The 25,787-nt window shown below is 41.5% G+C and overlaps 1 protein-coding gene, 1 non-coding gene and 1 pseudogene across 4 annotated transcripts; 1 reads left to right on the top strand and 2 right to left on the bottom strand.

The window, feature by feature from the left end:
- Positions 1-2,800: 2,800 nt before the first annotated feature.
- On the bottom strand, positions 2,801-6,358 carry LOC147920188 (receptor-like protein 53 pseudogene; annotated as a pseudogene). 2 transcript variants are annotated; one of them, XR_015591406.1, is made up of 3 exons: positions 3,613-6,358; positions 3,414-3,527; positions 2,801-3,145 (listed from the first exon to the last, which is right to left on the bottom strand). The product of XR_015591406.1 is annotated as a receptor-like protein 53 pseudogene, transcript variant X1 (transcript). The 2 variants fall into 2 exon arrangements; XR_015591407.1 differs by lacking the exon at positions 2,801-3,145 and having other exon boundaries at positions 3,310-3,527.
- A 12,530-nt stretch (positions 6,359-18,888) lies between these two features.
- Positions 18,889-18,995, top strand: LOC147920187 (small nucleolar RNA R71). Its single transcript, XR_015591911.1, has one exon. It is a non-coding gene; the product is annotated as a small nucleolar RNA R71 (small nucleolar RNA).
- A 5,408-nt stretch (positions 18,996-24,403) lies between these two features.
- Positions 24,404-25,680, bottom strand: LOC147920186 (uncharacterized). The gene is made up of 4 exons (XM_087500958.1): positions 25,610-25,680; positions 25,359-25,464; positions 24,742-25,224; positions 24,404-24,637 (listed from the first exon to the last, which is right to left on the bottom strand). The coding sequence occupies exons 1-4, from the start codon at positions 25,678-25,680 to the stop codon at positions 24,554-24,556; spliced, it is 744 nt and encodes a 247-aa protein (XP_087357084.1). The 3' UTR covers positions 24,404-24,553.
- Positions 25,681-25,787: the final 107 nt, after the last annotated feature.

The following is a 25,787-nucleotide window of genomic DNA, read 5'->3' as shown; positions in this document are numbered from 1 at the left end:
ACATTATTATTTGATTGAAATATTTAATTAATAATTTATTATAAATAAAATTTAAAACTCTAACCTAGTTTTCATATTTACTTAATAATCTTACTTATTATTTTTAAAATTTTTATCTATGATATTTTATATGATTTCTATATTATTTTATTTGGTTAAAGTATAAAAATTTATTGGTTTTAAACTTTTTTTAAAAAAAATTAAATTAGTTTTAGTGAATATTGATGAGTTATATAAATTTGGTTGATTTGTTTTATGGTGTACCTTTAAACATTGCTTTTTTAAGATATGTTATAAATTTATTAGTTTGTTTTATTTTTTATTTTTAAGATAAGCTTGGAAAAAGCCAACAAAATCTTGTAGCCCTATTAAAAATGGACCGAACTTTGAATTATAGGCTCAGAAATATTTCGAACCGGATCAGACTCAAACAAATGAGGGATTTGCCGGCTTCGGGTCTAGTCGGGCTGGGCCAATCCAATTAACACCCCTAATTATTCACCTAAGGGGTATATAAATTGATTAACATGATATCTTATTATATAAAATTGAGTTTTGAAAGTTAACCATTAACAAGATTTTGACATGTGTCAAGTTTATATAAATCTGAGATTTTGACATGTGTAAAAGTTAATATTTAATATGAGAGATTTGAGATTACAACAAAAAACAAAATATTTTGTGTTAAACAATATTAATAATATAAAAAGATAATTATCGAAAAGTTACAAAATTACTGATTTTTTTTTAATAATTATAAGAAGATTCTATATATATATATATATATATATATATTTTTCATAAAATTTGAAACTATAACATTATTTACTTATTTTTAATTTTAATTTATTAATTTTAATTTTAATTTACAAAGAATAGAAAGAAAAATATACAGTTAATTATTAATTCTAAATTTTGTAAATACTCATTTCAGTATAAGCATAGATCGTCTCATATTTTTCATCTAGTAAAATAGTTTATTTAAAAATATTGTTTTCAACTTTGTTCTATTGGTAAATTTTTTTTAATGGAAAGGTAAATTTGTCTTATTTTTTAAAACCAAAATTTTCTCTTACTTTTTCTTTTTCAGTTTGGAATATGTAAGATTAATATGTTGACCCAAAAAAAAGATTAATATATGTGTCTTTTTTCTAATACTGTATTTTAAAATTTAATGTAGTATTTTTAGATTGTTTTGTTTAATTTATCTTTTCACCTTTGAATTATTTGAGATTCATATATTATCGTGTTTATAATTTTCTATTATTTCTTTCTTTATGTCAGATTAATTTTCTTCTAATTTCTTTGATTGGTTGGTCATAGACCCTTTTTTTTTGCAAACATAGATAGATAGATTGGAAAAACATAAATTGTTGTTGATAGATCTATAGGAGTTCGGAGACTGTGACACCCTGGTTTAAAGATATTTTAAAAAGAATTGATTTGACCACCTTTGTCACCAAAGTGCACTTATCTTTTCGATCAAGGGTCCTCAGGTAACTCTAGAGTTAAATGTGTTTGAGCTGAAGTAGTTTCAGGATAGGTGACTTTTCGGGAAGTAATTGTCGGAACTGTGCGAGTGAAAACAAAACACAATGAAAGATCATATGGTTATTTGTAGGGTCGGTAAACAAGTATTTAAATCATCTCATACATAATAAACCAGCAGTCGGATATGGATAAGCCAAGAGTAAATGTGGGGCCCACTGAGAAAGGTGGGCCCATGAAATGGGAGCGGACATGGGGCTCACTAAGCAAGGTGGCAGTGGCAGTCAAGGCATTCTAGAGACAAAGGATACATCATGGTGTGTTGAAGACACTTCCACAAATACATTGAAAAATTTAATAGTAGTTACTATCAAAAAAATTTGTGACGTTAGAAAATGGTCTTTAGTTTCATTGGTAGTCGGAGCAAGAAATTTTGAGATAGCTAAAAGACGTGAACATGTTCTCACCACACATGAGGAGGGCATAGCCATGTAGAGGAGGTTGGACGCAAGGTTATCTCCCCAAGAGAGAAACATGGAGCCAAGGTTCTCTACATGGTGGAGGAGGTTGGACGCAAAGTTCTCTCCATAAGGGAAGAGGGTGGAGCCGAAGTTTTCTCCATTGTTGGTCATACAATATTGTGATGATACATCATTGATTAGTATACTATGTAATATATTTTTTTTATTCAAAATGTATTTTGAGCCAATAATTTTTGTAATTAAAAAAACTATGCAAAAGTGAAAGTAAAAATACATATAATAGTTAACTTAATGTGTTCATACAGACATTTTCTAGATAGTAATAAAAAATATATTTGTAAGATTCATTATATTTAGATATAAAAAATACGCTTTTAATGGTAACATAAATAAAAGATTTGTAAATGGATATAAATTAGTATATTATATCAAAAATAAAACTTATAAATAACGTACAACAAATTTTAATATATTTTTATTAAATTTAATTTTATTTACAAAACTTTAAACCCGTATATCAGACGTGTCCTTATCTAGTAAAATATATACTGTATGTAAAATAATTTTAATTACCATAAAATATGGAAATAATTCAGAGAAATTCACACTGGATATGTATACACACTGGATTGAGCCACGCTTTAGCCATAACAATTAACAAATATGAATAACGTATACAGTGAGCTGGATATGTCTTTACGTGTAGAAAATTAAATCTTTGAACTGGATATGCTAAAAGTATACATTAAGCTGGATATGTTCATCTACAAAAAAAAAAAAACAAAAAACAAAAACAGATAGGAATAATGGATACACACTGGATATGTCTTGTTTCAATATCCAATTAGCAAACCTTGGAGGGATGAAATATGCAAAATAGAACAATCAATAAGAAAAAATTGTATGCCATTTTGATCATGCTTACAACTTTGGATGTGCATGGGCAGAAAATGGAAACCAATATGCCAAACAAAAGGTAATTTTGGGAATGAACATAGTGGGAAAGTTAATAAAATTGGTCCAAAGTAAAAAGATGGGATTTATCATCAGAGGCTTGCTTTCCTAACTTTTTTCAATAGCCGTTTAGCATATCATCATCACTCGTTCTCCTTAAGCCTCAACGAAACTCATAAATTTTCATCAAAACACACATCTCCATTCTCGTTGGAAGTTCCCTGAAATATATGTGTAGAATGAAGCAGGTTGTTGACAAATAAATAGCTATGTCAACGTCTAATTGCTCAGTATTTCTGTAACTAATTGATATGAACAATGGACATACGTATATATATAGATGCGAGAGTCTAATAGGAAAAGTAAAGATAACATCGCAGAAAACAAAAAAAAACATGTGCATCTAAAGGGAGAGTAATTTAAGGTTCGAAACAAAGTTGCTCAATTACAAAGTTGGCAAAAAACAGAGTAAAAGAGAAACACACAAACCTAAACTGGGAACAATAACCGAAGTTCTAAACCAATCTGAATTTGGACAAAGCTGGCTTAAAAAGATAGTTACTTTGATATTCTTCGTCCACATTCTTCAGATAGGCTTTAAGCCTATAATAACGAGATAGCTGTTAAACAAATATAATTTCATTCTAATGTTTGCTAAAAACATTCGTTAAAAAGTTAGGAACATTACCTCTCTCTACTGAGTTGTGGTGATTCTGCGATTGTTTCGGCCAAAAGGGTTCATGACCCACTCTGGTTTGTGGGAAACCAATATGTATCCAAACGTCAAACCAGATACAATACCGGGTACGAATCCTATTGCAGCTGCTATCCAGCTAATCACCTCTTCTTCATCTTCGTCCTCTGATTCCGGCGTTTCATAGTGTTGATGTGATGCTGGTTGTGTGTGAATATCCCTGCAGACTTTGTCAAGAGAAGAGGCAACAAGTCCCGGATTATCTCCAAAGGAAGAGCAAGACTGCGTTCGAAACTGAGTGCCCTCTGGAACTAGGCCTGAAAGCTGGTTATGAGAGAAGTTCATGTACGCAAGGAACGAGAGGCTCCCTAGCTCTTGTGGAATTTCTCCTGAAAGCTTGTTTTGGGAAACATCCAACGACTCGAGAACTGTCAGATTCCCCATAGATGAAGGGATGCGGCCAGTGAATGCATTGTTTGACAGGTTGAGCACATGAAGCTCTTTCAATAGACCGATGGACTTTGGAATCTTTCCTTCAAATTTGTTTCCAGAAAAGTCGATTGCTGTTAAGATTTTTAAGATACGTATTAGCTCCATCTCTACACCTTTATTCATCAAAACCATTGAATCTTGGTAATAGCCTAATTTATCTCCCATGTACTTTTCGGAAGACTGATCTTCGTCTGTTCCAAGTGATGACATAGCACTCCACTTCACAAAGTATTCCGATGGCAAAGTTCCATTGAAGTGATTATGTGATATGTCGATGATCCGCAACTGAGGGAACAAGGCTTGATGTATTGATCCATGGAATGCATTGGAGCGAAGGACAAGAACTTGTAGCTTTTGTAGAGAACCCAGCCAGAACGGAAACGTATCGTTGATTCGGTTGCTTTCCACGTTGAAAACTTCAAGAGTTGAGAATCGGTTCAAAGATCTTGGAAGCTTTCCCACAAGTTGGTTATGACCAACGTCGAACGACCTTAGACTTTCAAATATATCCTTTGGAATACCTCCACTCAGATTATTCTTACGAAGGTTTAAAACTGAAAGATTACTCCTAAGATTTCCCATACAAGGAGGGATTGACCCATTAAACTTGTTTTCAGATAAATCGAGAGTCTCTAGAGAACGAAACTCGCATATGAATGAAGGAATCTTGCCAGTGAAGTTGTTGTTGGAGCCAAGCAAGTACTGCATAGATGGTTTCCGGACAGAGGATAATCCTTGTTTCTTCTTTGATCTTTGGAAACCGTTGAAAGAGTTGTTGGAAAGATCCACGACGTACAAATTTGGTAGAGTCCATAACCAACCAGGAACTTGACCTTCGATTTTGTTGTTGGAGATGTCTAGATACGCCACTTCATGTAGGGTTCTTAGGAGCTCTGGAAACTCGGTGATACCGCAGCCTGACAAGTACAAAGAATATATCTCCTGTGAAAGGGGATTTGAAACTGAACTTTTGTTTGTTGTTGAAACATGGTTGCCTGAGAGATATAAAAGAGAGAGGCTTTTGGAATATGATAAGATATCATTCAAGTCAATCGTAGTGGTGGTGTTTAAATGTGAAAGGTATAGAGATCTGAGTGAGTTGAGATGCGAGAAGATACTAAAGTCAACTGGACGGCCTTGGGTGTCGAAATGAGAAAGGTCAAGATACGAGAGGTTGACAAATTTGGAAATGGATCTCGGGATTGGCCCTTTGAAGTTGTTGTTGCCAATGTCTAACCATTGTAGGTTAGATGGTGCAGAAGATGTATTCCCAAACTCAAGAGTGCCGTTGAGTTGGTTATATCTCAACATAATAGATGTCAAAGAAGGAATGGTGAAGAGAGAAGAAGGGATTGTTCCAGTGAAAGCATTGTCACTTGCATCAAAACCTCTCAAGTTGGATAGTGAAGTGATATTAGGAGGAAGCGCGCCACTGAACTGATTGTGGGAGAGCGATAAATCTGACAACCCTGTCAAGTTCAGTAGTACAATGGGAAAATTCCCACTGAGCTTGTTCCAAGTAACCTCTAAGGTGGTCAGGTGGTTTAGATTGCCAAAAGAAGATGGGATTTCACCATCGAGATTGTTTTCCCGAAGGTTGAGAGAGGTGAGTTGAGTAAGGTTTCCAATCGAAGATGGAATGCGACCACTGAAATTATTTCCCAAAAGGTCGAGAGAGGTGAGTTGATAAAGGTTTCCAATGGAAGACGGAATCCGACCACTGAAATGACTTTCCGAAAGGCGGAGATTGATAAGATTAGAAAGGTTTCCAATGGAATCTGGGATTTGGCCATTAAGATCATTAGATGAAAGGTCAAGAGTGGTTAGAAAAGGAAGTTTTTAAAGACTGCTATTGGAATGAAACCGGCCATGGAGGCGGCTGCAGCCAAGGTCTAGCTCGACCACATCTCCGGACTTGGCATTGCACTTGATACCCTTCCAACTACAACAGTCGCTATTATTCCCCCATGACTCCGTCTTCCGATGAGAGTCAATGCGTTCCGGCTCGCAATTATAATTAAGCTTCCCAATCTCAAACTCGTTTTTGAACGCGAGAAGTGCATCTCTTTGTTCGGGACGACACAAAAAATGCTTAGTAGGAGCCGCAAGCACGTCTTCAAAATGATAAATGAACAAGAAAATAAAAGAGAGAGTTATAGGAATGATACTCGATGAGTTCCAGAAGCCCTTCATTTAATTTTCTTGAATAGATATAATGAAGTAAGAATGGAAACTGTGAGATGGTAAATATTAAGGGATTAACATGGTTTCGTGCCCATCTCTCTTTTATATACATAATCATAATACACTCTACTCCACAAATATAATAAATCCAACAAAGCTTGACTGAATCACTATAACTAGTCTTTCTACTACCAAGTGTTCTTCACGTTAAAACGCAAAGACTTAAAAAGAGTCTTTACATTTGAATAGTCAAGTTCCACATATTTTGTTTTTTATTTAACGTACTGGAAACTTCAAAAACAAGTTGTTTGTTCGAACCAAATTAAATGACCCAGAAAAAATCACAATTTAGGAGAGATGACTTTGTTAGTTGTGTACTAGTTGAAGACCAATGTCCAAAACGACATGGCTTTGCAAAAAGGCCTATTGGAACCACGGTCCAATACAATGCCACAAACTAAGAAATGCTCTCCAAAGCCCACAACTGTCCAACGGTCACCTGCAGTTCACGACAAAGGTGAGAGCTCAACAAATAGGACAATATATGCAGAGAGTACGACCATAACAACCAACAATCGTTTTGCTGCCCTTGAATCATGTGAAGACGAATGTAGCCACGTCACAATCACAGCTAATGATTAGAAGATCCTAGAACTTAGGTTAAAACCTTTGTATCCTTGTATCCCCATATAAAAAGGAACAAGCCACCGTATTGTAATCTATCGATTGAAGTAATAAGAATCAATCTTTCCTCTTTCTTTGTTCCTTTGTTTCTTCTTTCATGGTATCAGAGCCATGGACGGAACCATGGAACCCTATTCTTCTCCCTCTCTACACATTTCAAACTGTGTTACCATAAAGCTTACAGAGCAGAACTACTTCATATGGAAGTCTCAGTTCGAATCCTTCTTGCGTACTTAATCTCTTCTTGGATTCGTCAACGGCACTGCTAAACCACCAGATGAGAAGATCCCCATCCGCAACAACAACAATGGCAAAGTCGAAGACATACTCAACCCAGCTTTTGAGAGTTGGTCCAGATCTGACCAAGTTGTTAAGGCTTGGCTGCTTGGCTCAATGACTGAGAACGTTCTGCGACTGGTGACCGGCTCTGCAACAGCTCAAGAGGTATAGGATACTCTTATCTCCCACTTCAACCGAACCTCATCCTCTAGACTATTTGAGTTACAAAGGCGTCTTCAGAATGCTGAGAAATTAGATAAGAGCATGTCTGATTACCTTAGAGGAATTAAGGACATTTGTGATCAGTTAGCCTCTATAGGAGATCCAGTTAGTGAAAAAATGAAAATATTTGTTGCTTTAAGAGGTTTAAGTCGTGAATATGAACCTATAATCACTGTCATTGAGGATTCAATGGACCGACTTCCTGCTCCCACCTATGATAATGTCATATCTCGCCTTACTGGCTATGACGACAGAATCCAAGGTTACTCTGTTTCCACGAATGTCTCACCACACGTAGCATTTCACACGACAAGATCTTCAGGCTATCGTGGGCGTGGTAACAGAGGCAAAGGCAGAGGTTCTTACTCAACTCGAGGTCGAGGCTTCCAGCAACAGTTCTCGTCTGTTGCTTCATCTAGACCACCTACCGTCTCGACTGACAAACCGGTATGTCAAATCTGTGGCAAACGAGGTCACAACGCCTTTGAGTGTTGGTTCAGATTCGATGAAGAATATCAGCAACCACCTCAACCTGCGATCAATGCTTATGCTTTCTCGGCTCTTCATATCACCGACGTTACTGAGGACAACAGTTGGTACCCCGACTCAGCTGCGACTGCTCACATCACTAGCTCCACTCAACGATTGAAGCAAGCTCAACCTTATCATGGAAGTGACATGGTAATGGCAAGTGATGGGAATTTCCCATCACTCATGTCGGCTCTGCTAATCTTCCCTCAACGTCAGGTAACATCCCTCTTAAAGACGTACTAGTTTGTCCTGAAATAGCAAAATCATTGTTGTCAGTGTCAAAGCTCACTAAAGACTATCCTTGTGCTGTCACGTTTGATGATCTTGATGTTGTTATTAAGGACAAAGCATCTCTCAAAGTTCTGACAAAGGGAAAGGAAAATAACGGGCTTTACAAGCTGGATGATCCAAAGTTTCAGATGCTCTACTCAACAAGACAAATCAAAACAAGTGATGAAGTTTGGCATCAGAGATTAGGACATCCTAATCAACAAGTTCTTCAGCTTCTATCTGCAAATAAGGCAATTCAAATAAATAAAAGTACCAGCAAAGTGTGTGCATCATGCCAGCTTGGAAAGAGTTTAAGATTGCCATTTAGTTCTTCAACTTTTACTTCTTCTAGACCTCTAGAGAGAGTGCACTGTGATCTCTGGGATCCTTCTCCTGTTTCATCTATTCAAGGATTCAGATTTTATGTAGTGTTTATTGACAATTATTCAAGATATTGTTGGCTCTATCCACTAAAGAAAAAATCAGATTTTTGCTCTACCTTCATCAAGTATCAGCTTCTGGTAGAAAATTTGATGCAAATAAAAATTGGAACATTTCAGTCAGATGGTGGTGGAGAATTTATAAGTCACAGGTTTCTAGCACATCTGCAAAATTCTGGTATCCAACACTTCATATCATGCCCACACACACCTCAACAAAATGGTATTGCAGAGAGAAAACACAGACAGCTAACAGAAATGGCACTTACATTGATGTTTCAAAGCGCCACTCCACAAAGTTACTGGGTAGAGGCCTTCTTCACCTTGAATTTCCTCTGCAATCTTCTACCACACAGTAGTCTTGACAGCAACACAAGTCCCTACGAAGCACTATTTGGTAAATCACCAGAGTACTCTGCACTAAGGACCTTAGGCTCAGCATGCTTCCCAACCTTAAGGTCGTATGCCCAAACCAAGTTCGATCCTCGGTCACTCAAATGCATCTTCCTTGGATATACCAAAAAATTCAAAGGGTATTGATACACAGAGTTTTAAACCCTATTTCCTACTGCAAATGCACAGCAAATAAGTAGTACTTAGGGGTCGCATCCCACGAAGACCAAGTTTTACTCTATGGTTCTATTGGTTCAATTTCAAGCTAAGACAATTCAAAGTTGGGTTTGTTTGGTAACAGTAACGCGATTAAAATGGTATAAAAAGGCAATAAGCAAAACACTAGATCAGGGGTAATTCTCGGAAATTTCAGAGACAACAACTAAACAACTATTCAGGGCATAGATTAAGTACTAGTCTAGAACTCAAACATAAATATAAACTGATCCACTGTCGTGGCATCAATAACTCTATCTGATCGATTCTGTGCGGAAACGCGGAGCACGTGCTCAGACATCCGGAGCACATGCTCGGCGGTCCATAAACCATAAACTGTCGTTTGAGCCCAGAATCGCAGACAAGCATTAAAGAACAGGAATGATAAGTTCACAAATCACCTACACATCAACTTTCGCAGGTCTAGGATAATTTGCCCACTAATGTATTTTCTAGCAACTTATTACACTTTTGATGAATAGATAAACCTAGAATCATAGATTGGGTGATCAAATCAACCTAAGCATTAAGTCTAACAATAGTGAAGACAATCGATTATATAAATCCCTATTTGTGTTCTGTTGCTAACCCATGAAACCCCTTTTGAAACCCCTAATCTAGCAAAGAAAACTACTCAGACATAGAGAAATGAATCATAGCAAAAGATGAGAAATTCAATGACATAAAAATAAAAAGGGTTCAGAGAATGCTTCACAAGGTGGCCGCTCTTCTTCCTCTCACAAAAACGTCGCTCAAAAACCAAAAGAAAAGAATATCCTCTCTCCTAAAAACCCTAGGTTAAATAACATACAAGTAGAGAAAAATAAGGAAAGAATCCAAATTCAAATCTCCCTATTAAAAATCGATCTCCTCTCTCTTTCTCTCACAAAGGATCGCCTAAAATAAGGGGAATTAGGCAAGGAATCGGCGCCTAGATGCTTGCCACGTGTCGTCATGAAACCGTAGAGTTGGGAGCATGTGCTCTTGGGTCTAAAATCAGCTTTTCTGCTCCAATTCAACTCCTTTCTGCTCCGATTGCTCCCGCTGTTCCAATTCTTGCTTTTAGCTTCCTAGCCTCTTATTATAACCTGAAAAGGACTCACACAACTACAAAACTATCAAATAAACGGGGTCAAAGTGAGTCAAAACCGTAACATATCAACTCCCCCGGACTTATATCTTTGTTTGTCCTCAAACAAACTCAAACCAAGCGCCAAGAGAGCCAAGGTGGGAACTCGCAAAAATCTCAGAAACCGTGAGTAGACCATGACCTGCAGACCACATGTGTTAGAACAAGCTATACCAAAAACTTCTCCAGCAAACATCTCCAAAACCAGAACCATAATTGGCAATCAAACCCAGAAAAAGATCACTTTCCAGACAAAGACTCTTTACATTCAATTAAAATTGGCGTGAGCTTCTCATTAAGGGCATTAAGCTAGTGAAATCGAGGCTTGGTAGATAAAAGGCTGTTTTAATGGTGGAGCTATAGAGTGTTTAGGGGTTACCATTACTTTGAAAGAGATGCAGGTATCACACAAAATGGTAAGGGAGAGTGGACTCATTGATGTCCACAACCTCTAATCACTCTCCTCTTCTTGTCTTCTCAAACTCAGCCTCTCTTTTCTCCTCAGGGTACAACGCATGCTCGGGGGTGTGTAACACTAGCTCCGGTCCCATTCCATCATCCTTAAACGTTTTTTTTTTTTTTTAGATGTATGAAGGAGGATGGGGGATCTTCTTCTGATATTGCCCCTGGAGCATGCAGACCGTATCCTAGGCTCACTCTCTGCTCAAAACAACTCGCGGACTCAGATGTATATAATTTCGGAGCAGGTGCTCGCTGGGTTGGAGCACGTGCTCTGTCCGTCCGGCTCTTTCCTCTTTGGTTCTCCAGCAAGAGCGAGTTAGAGATTGTGTCAGTCCTGCACTCCCCGACCGTTTTGCACATAGCTGCACAGAATGAGAAAACAAAAATACAAGTGCAAGTGGTTTGAAAGGAGGTTAGGCTCGGGGTGGGTACTAACTTAAAATGAGCTAGCTATTCAGGATCAACAAGATTGGCAAAATGAATAAGAAGTCCTGAATATGTGACACGTTCCCTATCCTAATGCCCAAAACGAGAAGAATTTAAATCCGGTTAGGTTCCAATAAAGTAGAGTCTAAGTCTTTCCGGTGAAACCTTAATGGGATGAAGCTTTTCTGGCCAGGAGAAGGGTCCGAATGTGAAGAGGTATTAGCTCGTCTCTGTACTCTTAGTTCTGCAACAATGGTCACTTGGAAAAACGGTCAAACTCACAAATGGTTAAAAACATCACAGATTTCGGTCCTAATTCCCACAAGTTTTGGTTCGACTCACATGACAAACTGACTCAATAAAAAGAAAAATAAAGAAAACAAATGTCATAGGTGACCCTCCCCCGGACTTACTTCACACCGTCTCCGGTGTGAAAATAAGCCAAAGAGAGACCTAGACAAGAAGAAAAATAAAGATAACAATAAAAATGAAAAGAAAATAAAGCGGATAGGACAATGATGGTGTGTGTAACCGCGATCAGGCGTTGGAATCGTTTGGGCTCTCGCTCTCCGAACGGGCAAGGTGGCGCCTCCGACGTGGTGGTATCACCGGTGGGCTTGGGTTGGTGGCGGTGGTGGTGTGGTGGCAGCAACCGCGAGATAGTGTCGTCAGGATCCTCCGCATCAAGCTGTTGTTCTTCTGCTGCGACTCGACCATCCATCTCCTGTACTCAGCGGTATCGGGCTCATCAGAGATTGGTGGGAGATCAAACTCACCCTGAGGATCGGATGATGTGAATGGTGGAACGCTGTCCTCGTGGTGGTGGGATGAGCTAGAAAAGTCCACTAGTGGTGGATCAAACTGGGTAGGTGGAGGCGGAACATCTCCCAGAAGCAGTGGGGCGCGGGAGAAACGCAGATCATCCACCGTGGCTAGCTGCGTAAGCTCAGGAGCTGGGAGGCGAATGCTCCCCTGATTACCGTCAGGGCCACTATACCGGTATGTGTAGAAGGGGTTGGCTAACTGGATGACTCGGGAGTGGACCAGATGTTGTATGTCGATGCGCTCCCTCTGCTCTACACGAGAATACCTCGTCAGATCGATCCGCATGTGCTCAAAGAGATGAGTGAGAAGGCTGCCAATCCTCTCTGTACGGCCAGAAGTCTTGTGCTTAGCAGCACAGATCATCTCATCGAAGTGCATAGCCATGTTGCACCACACATCAGATGGAGCAGGTGCTCCAGGAAACAGAACATGTGCTCCGGGAGCCGCGGGTGTCAAAAAGCTGCACCCCAAGTACAACATCAGCAAGTCGTCGTGGTGGACTTTGTTCCCGATGTCGCGGTTGAAGACGAGGTTGCTGAAGACGCGGGAGGCGATCCTGACTGTGGGATGCCAGATGTTCGTCTGGCTGGCCCTGTTGGAGCGGTAAGGCCCCGAAGCTATCAAGCTCCAAAAGGTGGCTGCCTCTGGGAACTTCCTCGGGAAGCTCATGTTCTCGTCCTCGAGATAGAACCCGTAATGGAGGCCGAAGTCATGTAGGAGCAATTCGTAACGGCGCCCGCCGGCCTTAAAAGAGAATGTGGCGCCGGCGATGGATTTCTTCTTGGGGTCAGCGTGTGTGAGTGTGGCGGAGGCGAGGCACTGCTGGACCAAGTCAGGGTATAAGTCTCCCTCCCAAGTGGTAAAGATCCCAACACGCGCTTGGCACAATATCTGGTAGACTTGGTCGTGCAAGCCGAGCATCTTGAGCGTGTCATCACAAAGAGTGCGGGTGGGCTCGATCTTTACGGACAGCAGCCTTTTGTATTGGTTGGCGTCCCTCTGATCCCAAACCGTGTTAGACTCGACGGGTAACGAGTCATCGTTCATGTTGAATGGTTCTCCCTTGCACCGTGGCCACGGGAATGATTGTGAATCGTCGGTTGGTCTCTTTGTTGTGCTCTTTCTGCCCGAGGTAGAGCGTCTAGGGGCCATTTTGTACCTTGAGTGTGTGCTTAAATGGACTTGAGATTGAGGATTGTGGTGGATAATAAAGCAATCTAGTCTCAAAAATCACTGAAATCGGTCTGTTTTTGAAAAAGTTAGCAATGGGAGAGAATGAGAGCTTCGACGGCGACAAGGAGAAGAAGAGAAGAAAGAAGGAAGAAGAAAAGAGAGAAGGGTTTGCGATTTGGTGGGTTACCTGGGCCTGGGCCTGAAATTCATTAAACTTACCTGGCCCAATCGCTCTTCTCTTTTTCTTCTTTTGTTCTCAGTTTGCCGAGCATGTGCATCGGGTTGCTCGCGTCCGGCGAGCATGTGCTCCACATCTTTTTTCTTTTTTTCTCAGTTCGCCGAGCATGTGCATCGGGTTGCTCGCGTCCTGCGAGCATGTGCTCCGCATCTTCTTCCAACATTCCTGAAACCGAAAAGAGAAGAAACAAATCCTAAAAAGAAAAAGAAAAACTCAGCAATATATACCTAGTGGGTTGCCTCCCACCCAGCGCTTGTTTTAAGTCGTTAGCTTGACTCGAAAGCTCCTTAGGCAGTAGGAGGGTCGCCTAGGGCGAAGGTTTCACCCCTTGCGTGCTCAGAGGCGGCAAGATATTGTTTCAGCCTCTGTCCATTCACCACAAATTCTCCTCCTTTTGTGTCCAGCAACACAACAGCCCCATATGGTCTAATCTCCTTGATGGTGAAGGGTCCGGACCATCGTGATCTTAGCTTTCCGAGAAACAGTTTCAGCCTAGAGTTGAACAACAAGACTTGATCATTAGGAGCAAAGGTCCTAGTGAGGATCCGCTTGTCATGGTAGGCTTTGGTACGCTCCTTGTAGAGTTTTGAGTTTTCATAGGCGAGGTGCCTAATCTTCTCTAGCTCATGCAGTTGTATCTTCCTCCTTTCATGGGCGCTCTTAGTGTCAAAGTTCAACATTTTCACTGCCCAAGCAGCCTTGTACTCTAGCTCAACAGGAAGGTGACACGCCTTACCATACACCAAGTGAAACGGTGTAGTCCCCAGGGGTGTTTTGTAGGCGGTTCTATAAGCCCATAGAGCCTCATCTAGCTTCAGAGACCAATCCTTCCTTGTTGTGTTCACTGTTTTTTGCAAAATGCTCTTGATCTCCCGGTTAGAGATCTCAACTTGGCCGCTTGTTTGTGGGTGGTAGGGGGTGGCGACCTTGTGCCTCACTCCATTCTTCTTGAGAAGACTTTCAAAGACCTTGTTAATGAAATGCGATCCACCATCGCTAATGACTACCCGTGGGACACCAAACCGTGGGAAAATAACCGACTTGAAAATCTTGAGCACGGTCTTTGCATCATTATTGGGGCTGGCTAAAGCTTCAACCTACTTGGACACGTAATCTACAGCCACCAATATGTACTCATTGCCGAATGAGTTCGGGAAAGGTCCCATGAAGTGAATTCCCCAAACATCAAATACCTCAACCTCCAAGATGAAATTCTGAGGCATCTCATTCCTCCTGCTGATGTTCCCTTGTCTCTGACATGTGTCGCAAGTAGACACGAACCGCTGCGCATCTCTGAACATGGTAGGCCACCAATAATCCGCTTGAAGAGCTTTGGACACGGTTTTGAAAGTAGCAAAGTGTCCAACATAGGGTGAGCTATGGCAATGAAACAAGACTCCAGGAACCTCCTCCTCAGTCACACACCTCCTGAAAACACCATCCGAGCAATGCCTATAGAGGTAAGGCTCATCCCAAAAATACCGCCTTATGTCTTTTAGGAACTTCTTCTTCTTGTTCCCCACAAACTCAGTAGGTTCTTTCTATGCTGCTAGGTAGTTTGCATACTCTCCAAACCAAGGAAAACTCGGCTGTTTGTTGGTATCGATTGCCTTGCACGGGGTTTTCGGAGCATGTGCTCCCAGGCGGAGCATGTGCTCCCAGGCGGAGCATGTGCTCGGCGGGATCAAAGATGCCGATCGAGTAAACATGTTCTTCAGGAAGGCTATCATCCAAGGGTAGCTCTTCTTCTATCCTCATTCTTGACAAGTGATCTGCAACTCCGTTCTCAATACCCTTCTTGTCTTTAATCTCCAAGTCAAACTCTTGAAGCAACAAAATCCAACGGAGTAGCCTTGGTTTTGCATCCTTCTTGGTTAGTAGATACCTCAATGCTGCATGATCAGTGTGAACAACCACTTTGGAACCAACAAGGTATGATCGGAACTTCTCAAAAGCAAACACAACCGCTAAAAGTTCTTTCTCGGTTGTAGCGTACTTGCACTGAGCCTCATCCAAGGTACGGCTGGCATAGTATATCACGTGCAGCTTCTTGTCTTTTCTCTGTCCCAGAACTGCTCCCACGGCATAATTACTCGCATCAGTCATGACCTCAAAGGGAAGGTCCCAATCTGGCGGTTGTACAATCGGAGCGCTAACCAAAGCTCCTTTGATCGTGTGAAAGGCCTCCAAGCAAGCAGAATCGAAATCAAACTTCACTTCCTTACACAATAGCTGGGTAAGTGGTCTTGCTATCTTGGAGAAATCCTTAATGAACCGTCTGTAGAAACCGGCGTGGCCAAGGAAACTGCGGATCCCTTTTACTGAATTAGGCGGTTGTAAACTCATCATCACCTCAACCTTGGCTTTGTCAACCTCAATCCCCTTTTCAGAAATCTTGTGTCCCAGCACTATCCCATCTCTGACCATGAAGTGGCATTTCTCCTAATTCAGCACCAGATGTTTGTCTTCACACCGCTGCAACACCCTGCACAAATTAGACAAACAAACGGAAAAGGAGCTCCCACAGACGGAGAAATCGTCCATGAAAACTTCCATTATATCCTCAATCAGGTCAGTGAAAATGGACATCATGCATCGTTGGAAGGTCGCTGGTGCATTGCACAAGCCAAACGGCATTCTGCGGTAAGCAAAGGTGCCGTAAGGACATGTGAATGTGGTTTTCTCTTGATCGTCGGGATGGATTGGGATCTGAAAGAAACCTGAATAGCCATCTAAGAAACAATAGTAAGGATGGTTAGCCAATCTCTCAAGCATTTGATCAATAAACGGCAAAGGAAAATGATCCTTACGGGTCGCAGTATTAAGTTTTCTATAGTCTATGCACATGCGATGTCCCGTAACTGTCCTAGTAGGAAACAACACATGCGACTACATGAACTGGACTAATCCAGGAACTATCAGAAATAGCATAAATTACACCCGCATCTAGAAGTTTCATTATCTCTTTCTTAACAACATTCTTTAGATTCGGGTTCAACCTCCTCTGATGTTCTACCGAAGTCATTGATTCATCTTCTAGATGTATCCTATGCATGCAAAGATCTGGTGAGATTCCTGGGATGTCATCTAGTGAATACCCTAGAGCATTTCTATACTTCCTAAGTTCACAAAGGAGCAAAGCGGTCTCTACATTGTTTAGTTCAGAGTTCACTATCACGGGGTATGTAGAGTTACGACCTAGGAACGCGTACCTTAGTCCGGCTGGAAGTGGTTTTAGCTCTACCTTTGGAGCTCTTAACTCGCTCCAAGGACCGTCCGCTGACTTTACCGGAGCATGTGCTCTGGAATCCGGAGCAGGTGCTCCCTCGGCGGATTCCTCCCCTGATTGGTTCTCATCGTCTAGGCTGGCGTAAGCTACCAGTTGCTGGAACCGTGTACCTGCATCCAAAATGCGTGTAAAACCATCAGCTTCCTCATTCAAGAATCCATACTTACCTTCTGTTTTTGTCAAGGCAACCTCCAACGGGTCGAGAGTGAGAACTTCATCGGTAACCTCATGTGCGACCTCTGAACCATCATCAACCACAAAAGTCTGACCATCTATCATAGGTTTCTTGAGCAGCTTGTTCATCTCAAACCTTGCAATCATATCCCCCAGCTGGAGATCGATCGCTCCCCCTTGCACATCTATAATCGCACCAGCTGTGCATAAGAATGATCTACCTAAGATCAGGGGGTCACGTGGTTCTTCTTCAAGTTCCAGAACCACAAAGTCTGCTGGTATAAGCGTTTTCCCTATCTGGACATGTAAATCCTCCAACACTCCTATGGGGCGCTTGGTGGATCTATCCGCGAATACTAACGAAATCCGTGTAGACTTGAACTTCGTGTATCCCAGCCTTTTAGCCACTGAATATGGCATAAGGTTCATACTGGAACCTAGATCACAGAGGGAGTTTGCAAAAATCATTTTACCAATTCTCACGGATAAGACAAATCGCCCTGGATCATCTCTCTTCTTTAGCACTTTGTTTTGCAGCACAACACTGCACTCTCTTGAAACCATCATCACGTTCTCTTCCTCTGACACTCTCCCAGAAACTAACCCTTTCACATACCTCTTCAAAGCAGGTATCATCTGAACAGCATCAGCTAGGGGTAGTTTTACCGTCAATTCTCTCAACATCTCCTTGCACTTTGCATCCTCCAAATCCTTGCGAGATTTCTTAGGAGGAACAGGGTAAGGAACCCTAGGGGTGTACACGCGTGCAGGAGGTACCTCAGTAGGAATGGTCTGATCGGGAGTCGGGAGCACGTGCTCGCTGGATGCTTCGGCTTCTTTTTGACTCAACGGTGGAGTCTCAGCAGTATGTTGAGGAAGGTATTCTTCAGCAATACCCTTGCCCTTGTCAATCCTAGTGGATGGTGCTTCTCTAGGGGATAACTTCTTTCCTCCCCTTAGCTCAATCGCATTGACATACTCGTTTCGCGGGTTTGCTTCCCCTTTTCCGGGCAGAGTCCCAGGAGTTCTTTTCACGGCTTCAGCAGTCTGTGCAACCTGAACATCAAGCTTCTTCACATGTGACATTACTGCCTCATACTTCCCATTAAGGTCATTGTACATGATATCGACCTTAGCGTTGATTTCCACTGAAGCTTTTTGTTGATTCACCAAGAGTTGTTGCATCATGTTTTTCAGCTCATCTTGAGAGCTGCTAGCAGATGAAGGTCCCAACTGCTGGTTGGTGAAAGGCAGTGCTTGTTGAGCGCTTGTATATGCCTGCTGGTTCCCCCCTTCGAAGCGGTTTTGAGTGGGTACAAACTGTTTGCCTTGGAAGTTGTTTGAGAAGGTTTTCTGATAACCCATCTGATTCTGAGCTCCTTGCTGCGGATACACCTGATCCTGAGGGTTCTCCACGTTGGTGCTTCTATAGGACAAATTCGGATGGCTTCTGTAGTTCGGGTTGAAACCCCTGTTCTGCACAAAACCTTGCCCACTCACATAATTAACCTCCATCGTTTCATCCTCTCCATCACAAATCTCCTGAGCTAGCGGCATGTCTCCGGTCTCATCGACAAAATGGATAGTTTTCTGGCTCCCCTTCAGAAGAAGGTTCACCTTGGCTGTCAACTTGTCAATCTTTTGCGTATCGACACTGTTGACCTTCACGGACCTGTCATACTCAGGAGCCTTGTTGCTGGAGCTTGCAGCTAGGTTCTCAATCAACTGATATGCTCCTTCCTTAGACTTTGTCATAAAATCCCCATTGCTGGCCGAGTTGAGAACGTTTCTGTAGTCCCAGTTAACTCCATCATAGAAAATGCCCAGAATCTTTTCATCACTGAATCCATGGTGCGGACACTCTCTACGGTACTCTTTGTACCTCTCCCAAGCCTCGCAGAAGGCTTCTCCAGTGTGCTGTTGGAAAGATGAAATCTTATTCCTCAGGGCAGCGGTCTTAGCCTTGGTGTAGAAATGGTCCAGAAACGCAGACCTACACTGTTCCCATGATGTCAGAGACCCAGGTGGCAATGACTTCAGCCAACGCGAAGCTCTATCCGCAAGAGAGAAGGGAAAGAGCTTGCACTTCAGAAAGCCTGGCGGTATCCCATTTGAACCAGTGGTGCTACATATCTCCTCAAAATTCTCGATGTGGTCCATCGGAATCTCAGCTGGGAGACCGTGAATAGGTGCTGCTTCACTAGAGAGATCATCTGTGGCTTGATCTCAAAATCTTGGTTCGGGATGGTGGGAGGAACAATCGCCGCTCGGTTGGTGTAGGACACATGCGGGTTGTCCTTGTCCCCAATGGACGGTTGCGGCGGCGCGGCTCTTTCGTGTTGAGCACGGAGCAACTGCCCCAACTGTTGTCAAAGTTGCTGCAACTCGGCAGCCATATCCTCATTGTTTATGTTGTCACCCATGTTGACGGATTGAAACTTTCTGTTCTTGCGGTTTGTTCTTTCTGCCAAGAGAGCTCTGCGGCTGACAAAGCGACTAGTTCTTCGGTGTTGTTTCTTCTTGTAGATCTTCTTGACATGCACCTGAAACACACGCAAAGAAGAAGCAGAAAGACAAATCAGTAAGGTCTTAGTCTAGTAATTTCGCCGAAAACCAAAGGTAAAAATTTGGTCCCCGGCAACGGTGCCAAAAACTTGATACACAGAGTTTTAAACCTTATTTTCCTACTGCAAATGCACAGCAAATAAGTGGTACTTAGGGGTCGCATCCCACGAAGACCAAGTTTTACTCTATGGTTCTATTTGTTCAATTTCAAGCTAAGACAATTCAAAGTTGGGTTTGTTTGGTAACAGTAACGCGATTAAAATGGTATAAAAAGGCAATAAGCAAAACACTAGATCAGGGGTAATTCTCGGGAATTTCAGAGACAGCAACTAAACAACTATTCAGGGCATAGATTAAGTACCAGTCTAGAACTCAAACATAAATATAAACTGATCCACTGTCGTGGCATCAATAACTCTATCTGATCGATTCTGTGCGGAAACGCGGAGCATGTGCTCAGACATCCGGAGCACATGCTCGGCGGTCCATAAACCATAAACTGTCGTTTGAGCCCAGAATCGCAGACAAGCATTAAAGAACAGGAATGATAAGTTCACAAATCACCTACACATCAACTTTCGCAGGTCTAGGATAATTTGCCCACTAATGTCTTTTCTAGCAACCTATTACACTTTTGATGAATAGATAAACCTAGAATCATAGATTGGGTGATCAAATCAACCTAAGCATTAAGTCTAACAATAGTGAAACAATCGATTATATAAAGCCCTATTTGTGTTCTGTTGCTAACCCATGAAACCCCTTTTGAAACCCCTAATCTAGCAAAGAAAACTACTCAGACATAGAGAAATGAATCATAGCAAAAGATGAGAAATTCAATGACATAAAAATAAAAAGGGTTCAGAGAATGCTTCACAAGGTGGCCGCTCTTCTTCCTCTCACAAAAACGTTGCTCAAAAACCAAAAGAAAAGAATATCCTCTCTCCTAAAAACCCTAGGTTAAATAGCATACAAGTAGAGAAAAATAAGGAAAGAATCCAAATTTAAATCTCCCTATTAAAAATCGATCTCCTTTCTCTTTCTCTCACAAAAGATCGCCTAAAATAAGGGGAATTAGGCAGGGAATCGGCGCCTAGATGCTTGCCACATGTCGTCATGAAACAGTAGAGTTGGGAGCATGTGCTCGGAAATCGGGAGCATGTGCTCCTGGGTCTAAAATCAGCTTTTCTGCTCCAATTCAACTCCTTTCTGCTCCGATTGCTCCCGCTGTTCCAATCCTTGCTTTTAGCTTCCTAGCCTCTTATTATAACCTGAAAAGGACTCAAACAACTACAAAACTATCAAATAAACGGGGTCAAAGTGAGTCAAAACCGTAACATATCAGGTATCGCTGTTTCTATCCCCCAACTGGGCGTGTCTATCTTAGTCGCCACGTTGTGTTTGATGAGACAGACTTTCCCTTTACAAACACTTACAGACATCTGCAGCAGTCTGCACCTACTCCTCTCTACACAGCTTGGCTAAAGCAGTTCTCATCTGAATCCGCGATCACTGATCAAATAGAATCTTCTCCACCTGCTCCTACGATTTCCATTCCTGTGACAGGTGAGTTAGTAGTAGCTGCTGCTCAAGCTCCTGTAATACCAGTGAATTCAGAAAGTGAAACCACCATTAGAAGAACTGATGCAGAAACAATAATCAACACGACAGAGGTAATCATTGAATCACCACAAAGGACTGATGATGAGAGTTCTGGGTGTACGGCAAGCTTAGACCTTGTTCCTATAGGCAACAACTCTCAATCATCAGCTCCAAGTGTGCAACATTCAGCAGATACCACTCAAAATTCAGCAGAAGATGTCATGACCAATGTACATTATGTGTCAGCCTCGACTCACCCAATGAACACTTGATCCAAAGTAGGAATTTCTAAACCAAATCCAAGATATGCCCTCCTCACAAAGAAGGTCTCCTATCCTAAACCTGAAACAGTGACTGAAGCTCTCAAGGATCCCAACTGAACAGGAGCAATGAATGAAGAAATGGGAAATTGCAAAGAAGCAAATACCTTCTCATTAGTCCCTCCTTCACCAGATATGCACGTCCTTGGATCAAAATGGGTTTTTCGAGTTAAACTTAATGCAGATGGCTCATTGGACAAGTACAAAGCCATACTCGTAGCTCAAGGATTCAAGCAGGAAGAAGGAATTGACTACCTTGAGACATATAGTCCAGTAGTCAGGACAGCAACAGTTCGAGCAGTTCTACATTTTTCCACAATGATGAACTGGGAAGTCAAACAAATGGACGTGAAAAACGCTTTTCTACACGGCGATCTCACTGAAACCGTTTATATGAGGCAACCAGCCGGATTCGTTGATGAGAGATACCCGGATCATGTATGTCTATTGCACAATCCCTTTACAGTCTCAAACAGTCGCCAAGGGCTTGGTTCGATAAGTTCAGCACCTTCTTGCTTAATTTTGGCTTTACTTGTAGTCTGAGGGATCCTTCTCTTTTTGTTTGCTACAAAGGAAAAAATGTCATCATGCTCCTGCTTTATGTTGATGACATGGCCATCACAGAAAATTCCTTTGAATTACTCTCTGATCTCCTTTCACAGCTGAACATACATTTTCGAATGAAGGACCTTGGTAAGCTTCATTACTTTCTTGGGATCCAAATTCAATACACTGAAAATGGAATGTTTCTGTCGCAACAAAAATATGCAGAGGATTTACTAGCTACAGCAGGAATGTCAACGTGTGCCTCCGTTGCATCACCTCTTCCTCAGCAACTCAATCGGAAGCAACAACAATCTACTCTGTTCTCCAATCCCAAATACTTTCGTAGTCTGGCTGGACGCTTGCAATATTTGACACTAACGAGACCGGACCTGCAATTTTCTGTCAATTACGTATACCAAAAGATGCACGAACCTACGGTCTCTGACTTCAATCTTCTCAAACGGATTCTAAGGTATATCAAAGGAACCAGTACCATGGGTATCACCTTTGACAAGCACACAGATTACAAGCTTACGACGTATAGTGACAGTGACTACACCGGTTGTCAGAAGTCCAGCCGCTCCACTGGCGGATTCTGCACTTTTCTCGGACGAAATATGATCTCTTGGTCCTCAAGAAAACATGACACAGTCTCTAAAAGCTCCACTGAAGCTGAATACAGGGCTATGTTCGAAGCTGCCTCTGAAATCACATGGTTAGTCAACCTGCTTCAAGAACTTTTCTGTGACAACCTCTCTGCAGTCTATCTTACAGCAAACCCCAGCTTCCATGCTTGCACCAAACATTTTGCTACACATTACCACTACGTTCGCGAACAGGTAGCTTTCGGAGACCTCATCGTGAATCATATCTCTGCTGATTTTCAACTCGCCGATATACTCACCAAGTCTCTGCCTCAAAGACCCTTCGAGATTCTAAGGCTCAAACTTGGCGTTGGTGTGCCACCTACTCCAAGTTTGCGGGGGAGTGTGAAGACCAATGTCCAAAACGACATGGCTTTGCAAAAAGGCATATTGGGACCACGGCCCAATACAATGCCACAAACTAAGAAATGCTCTCCAAAGCCCACAACTGTCCAACGGTCACCTGCAGTTCACGACAAAGGTGAGAGCTCAACAAATAGGACAATATATGCAGAGAGTACGACCATAACAACCAACAATCGTTTTGCTGCCCTTGAATCATGTGAAGACGAATGTAGCCACGTCACAGTCACAGCTAATGATTAGAAGATCCTAGAACTTAGGTTAAAACTTTTGTATCCTTGTATCCCCATATAAAAAGGAACAAGCCACCGTATTATAATCTATCGATTGAAGTAATAAGAATCAATCTTTCCTCTTTCTCTGTTCCTCTGTTTCTTCTTTCACTAGTCACTCTTAGTGATTAATGGCGATCGACAGCGTCTCACGAGTTCATTAATGATGGAGGCAGCTGCAGCTTCTAGCTCGATCACTTCCCCGGACTTTGCATTGCACGTGGTACCTTCCTAATTACAACAATCGCTGTTATTCCTCCATGGCTCCCTTGTCGGATGAGGGCTTACTCGGCAATTATTGCGATAACACTCATGATGAATGGTAGGGTAGGCTTCCGAACCTCAATAAACTCATTATTGAATTCGAGAAGCGCATCTCTTTGTTCGGGACGACACAAGTGCCTCGGATCCGCAAGCACGTCCGCAAAATTAAGAAGGAATGAAATGAGAAAATAAAGTGTAACAAGAATTCAATGATACTCCTTGAATTCCAAAAGCCTTTCATTCATCCTTCTCTACGCTTAATTAACCTTTTTGAATATCAATAATGAAAAAGAAAATATAGAAATTGCTATGGTAGGTAAGAATGACTTCGCACCCATCTCTTAATATACATAAACATAGTAGTAGACTAATATTAATACGAAGTGTTCTGTTAAACGCAGAGAGTAAGAGTTTGAGTTGAATAGTGAATTCACACATTATTGTCGTACGTTAAAGTACACGTGCAGGAAATCGAAAAAGGTTGCCTGTCCAGAAATTGAGAAATCCATGAAAAGAATGGAAAATAAAAAGTAATAGGAATGATACTCATTGAGTTCCAAGAGCTAGCGTTTCGTCCTCAAGCTAATTTACTTTAGTTTTCTTTCATAACGATAATGAAAAACCAAAGACGAAGGTGGAAATTCTGATCGTAAGTAACATGATGGTCCACAAAAATAAATCCAACACAGCTTAATTTGCTATAACTGTCTTCGTACGTGTTGAATAGTCAATTTCCACACATTGTGTCTTACTTTTAATTACGTACAGGAAACTTCAAAACGTTGTTTGTCCAAAAAGAATCAACTCTCTTTGTAAAGTTTTCTCGATTCAACAATAAAATCAAAGATTCTGCCAGACACTGGGGCACGGCTTTAAGACCCAAAAAAAGGAAGTCATATCATATTTGAGTACCTTCTTCAGCTAAAAATTTCTCAGGACGAGGCAGAGAATGTCACGCAAACCCCTGATCTCGCTTTATCGTGTTCTTGTTTCTTCAATATATGGCAGTAGTTAAGCTGTCTCATAACAAAAACAAAAAGATGAATAATTTTGGTGTTAATCACTGCACTTTCTCATTCGATAAAAATGCATAAAGGGAGATTAGTGATGAGAACCAAACCTCCATACGGAATACACTAGTTGGTAAGACGATTCCAGCACCAACTGAAGTTCTAAATGTCTCCAAGAACTTTGGCGCAGAGAAGTTTCTAAACTCATTTTCTGATAACTTTGTCATATTCCCCGCAGATGCAAACACGTGCCCGTGGATTCCTCTCTCTCTTAACCATCTCACTGGCAAATCAAATGAGAGATCCGCAAATGCAGTCACCGCAGCATCTCCTCCAACAAAATCCCGTTCACTATGGCCTTTCCTCTTTGGCTCGTTGGGACCAAGTCCTCTGGTCTTGAATCCCCATAGTGCAGATGGCCCACCTAAAGAGCATAGAGGCGATGAATTGCCACCCAAGAAGAATCTCTCTGGCACAGAGGAAGGGCGGTTCTGGTATCCGCTTCCCCACGGAAAGGAGACACCCCCAGACACACCAAAGTTGAGAGCAGCGTTGTAAAACCCGAACGGAACAGCATATCGAAGATCAATTTCCTGAGAAAACAAATGACAATGAGGTGCTAAAAAGTATCAGAGTTCTAAGATTCTTGTTATTTCCTCTCACAGTGAGCATAAATTTCAGACGTACTTCACTAGGGAAGATATGAATGTAAAGAAGGGACTGGTACCACAGAATTTGCCTCTCTCACAGCCAAGCTTCGAGAATCTTGTAATCTTTCAACCTTTGTGAGAGTACAAATATACAAAACAAGTGATAATTTTAAGAAGAAATTGCTAATAGAAACTTAACAAATAGTCATTTGCTTAATTAAATCTTCTTATCAGGTCATTTTTCTTCAATTTAACCCTAAAAAATAGTGATCCTTTAAATAATCTCAGAGGCTTGCTTTCCCAACTTTTTATCTAGTAGTCGTTTAACATATCATCATCACTCGTTCTCCTTAAGGCACAACGAAACTCATAAATTTTCCTCAAAACACACATCTCCATTCTCATTGTAAGTTCCCTGAAATAAGTGTAGAATGAAGCAGGTTGTTGACAAATAAAATAGCTATGTCAACGTCTAATAAAATAATTGCTCAGTATTTCTGTAACTA

Source organism: Camelina sativa, chromosome 19 (genome assembly GCF_030686135.1).
Source record: "Camelina sativa cultivar CO46 ecotype springtype chromosome 19, ASM3068613v1".
Classification (NCBI taxonomy): Eukaryota; Viridiplantae; Streptophyta; class Magnoliopsida; order Brassicales; family Brassicaceae; genus Camelina; species Camelina sativa.
The sequence above is the reverse complement of the archived record's forward strand: the minus strand, read 5'-3'. Positions and strand labels throughout refer to the sequence as shown.

What these genes read in the sequence shown, in the direction of transcription:
- LOC147920186 (XM_087500958.1), bottom strand. Translation starts at nt 25,680, where the DNA reads ATGGAGATGTGTGTTTTGAGGAAAATTTATGAGTTTCGTTGTGCCTTA. An exon ending in TGAGAGAGGCAAATTCTGTG is followed by an intron (nt 25,225 to 25,358) that starts GTACCAGTCCCT and finishes TTGTTTTCTCAG; the next exon opens with GAAATTGATCTTCGATATGC. An exon ending in CTAGTGTATTCCGTATGGAG is followed by an intron (nt 24,638 to 24,741) that starts GTTTGGTTCTCA and finishes GTTATGAGACAG; the next exon opens with CTTAACTACTGCCATATATT.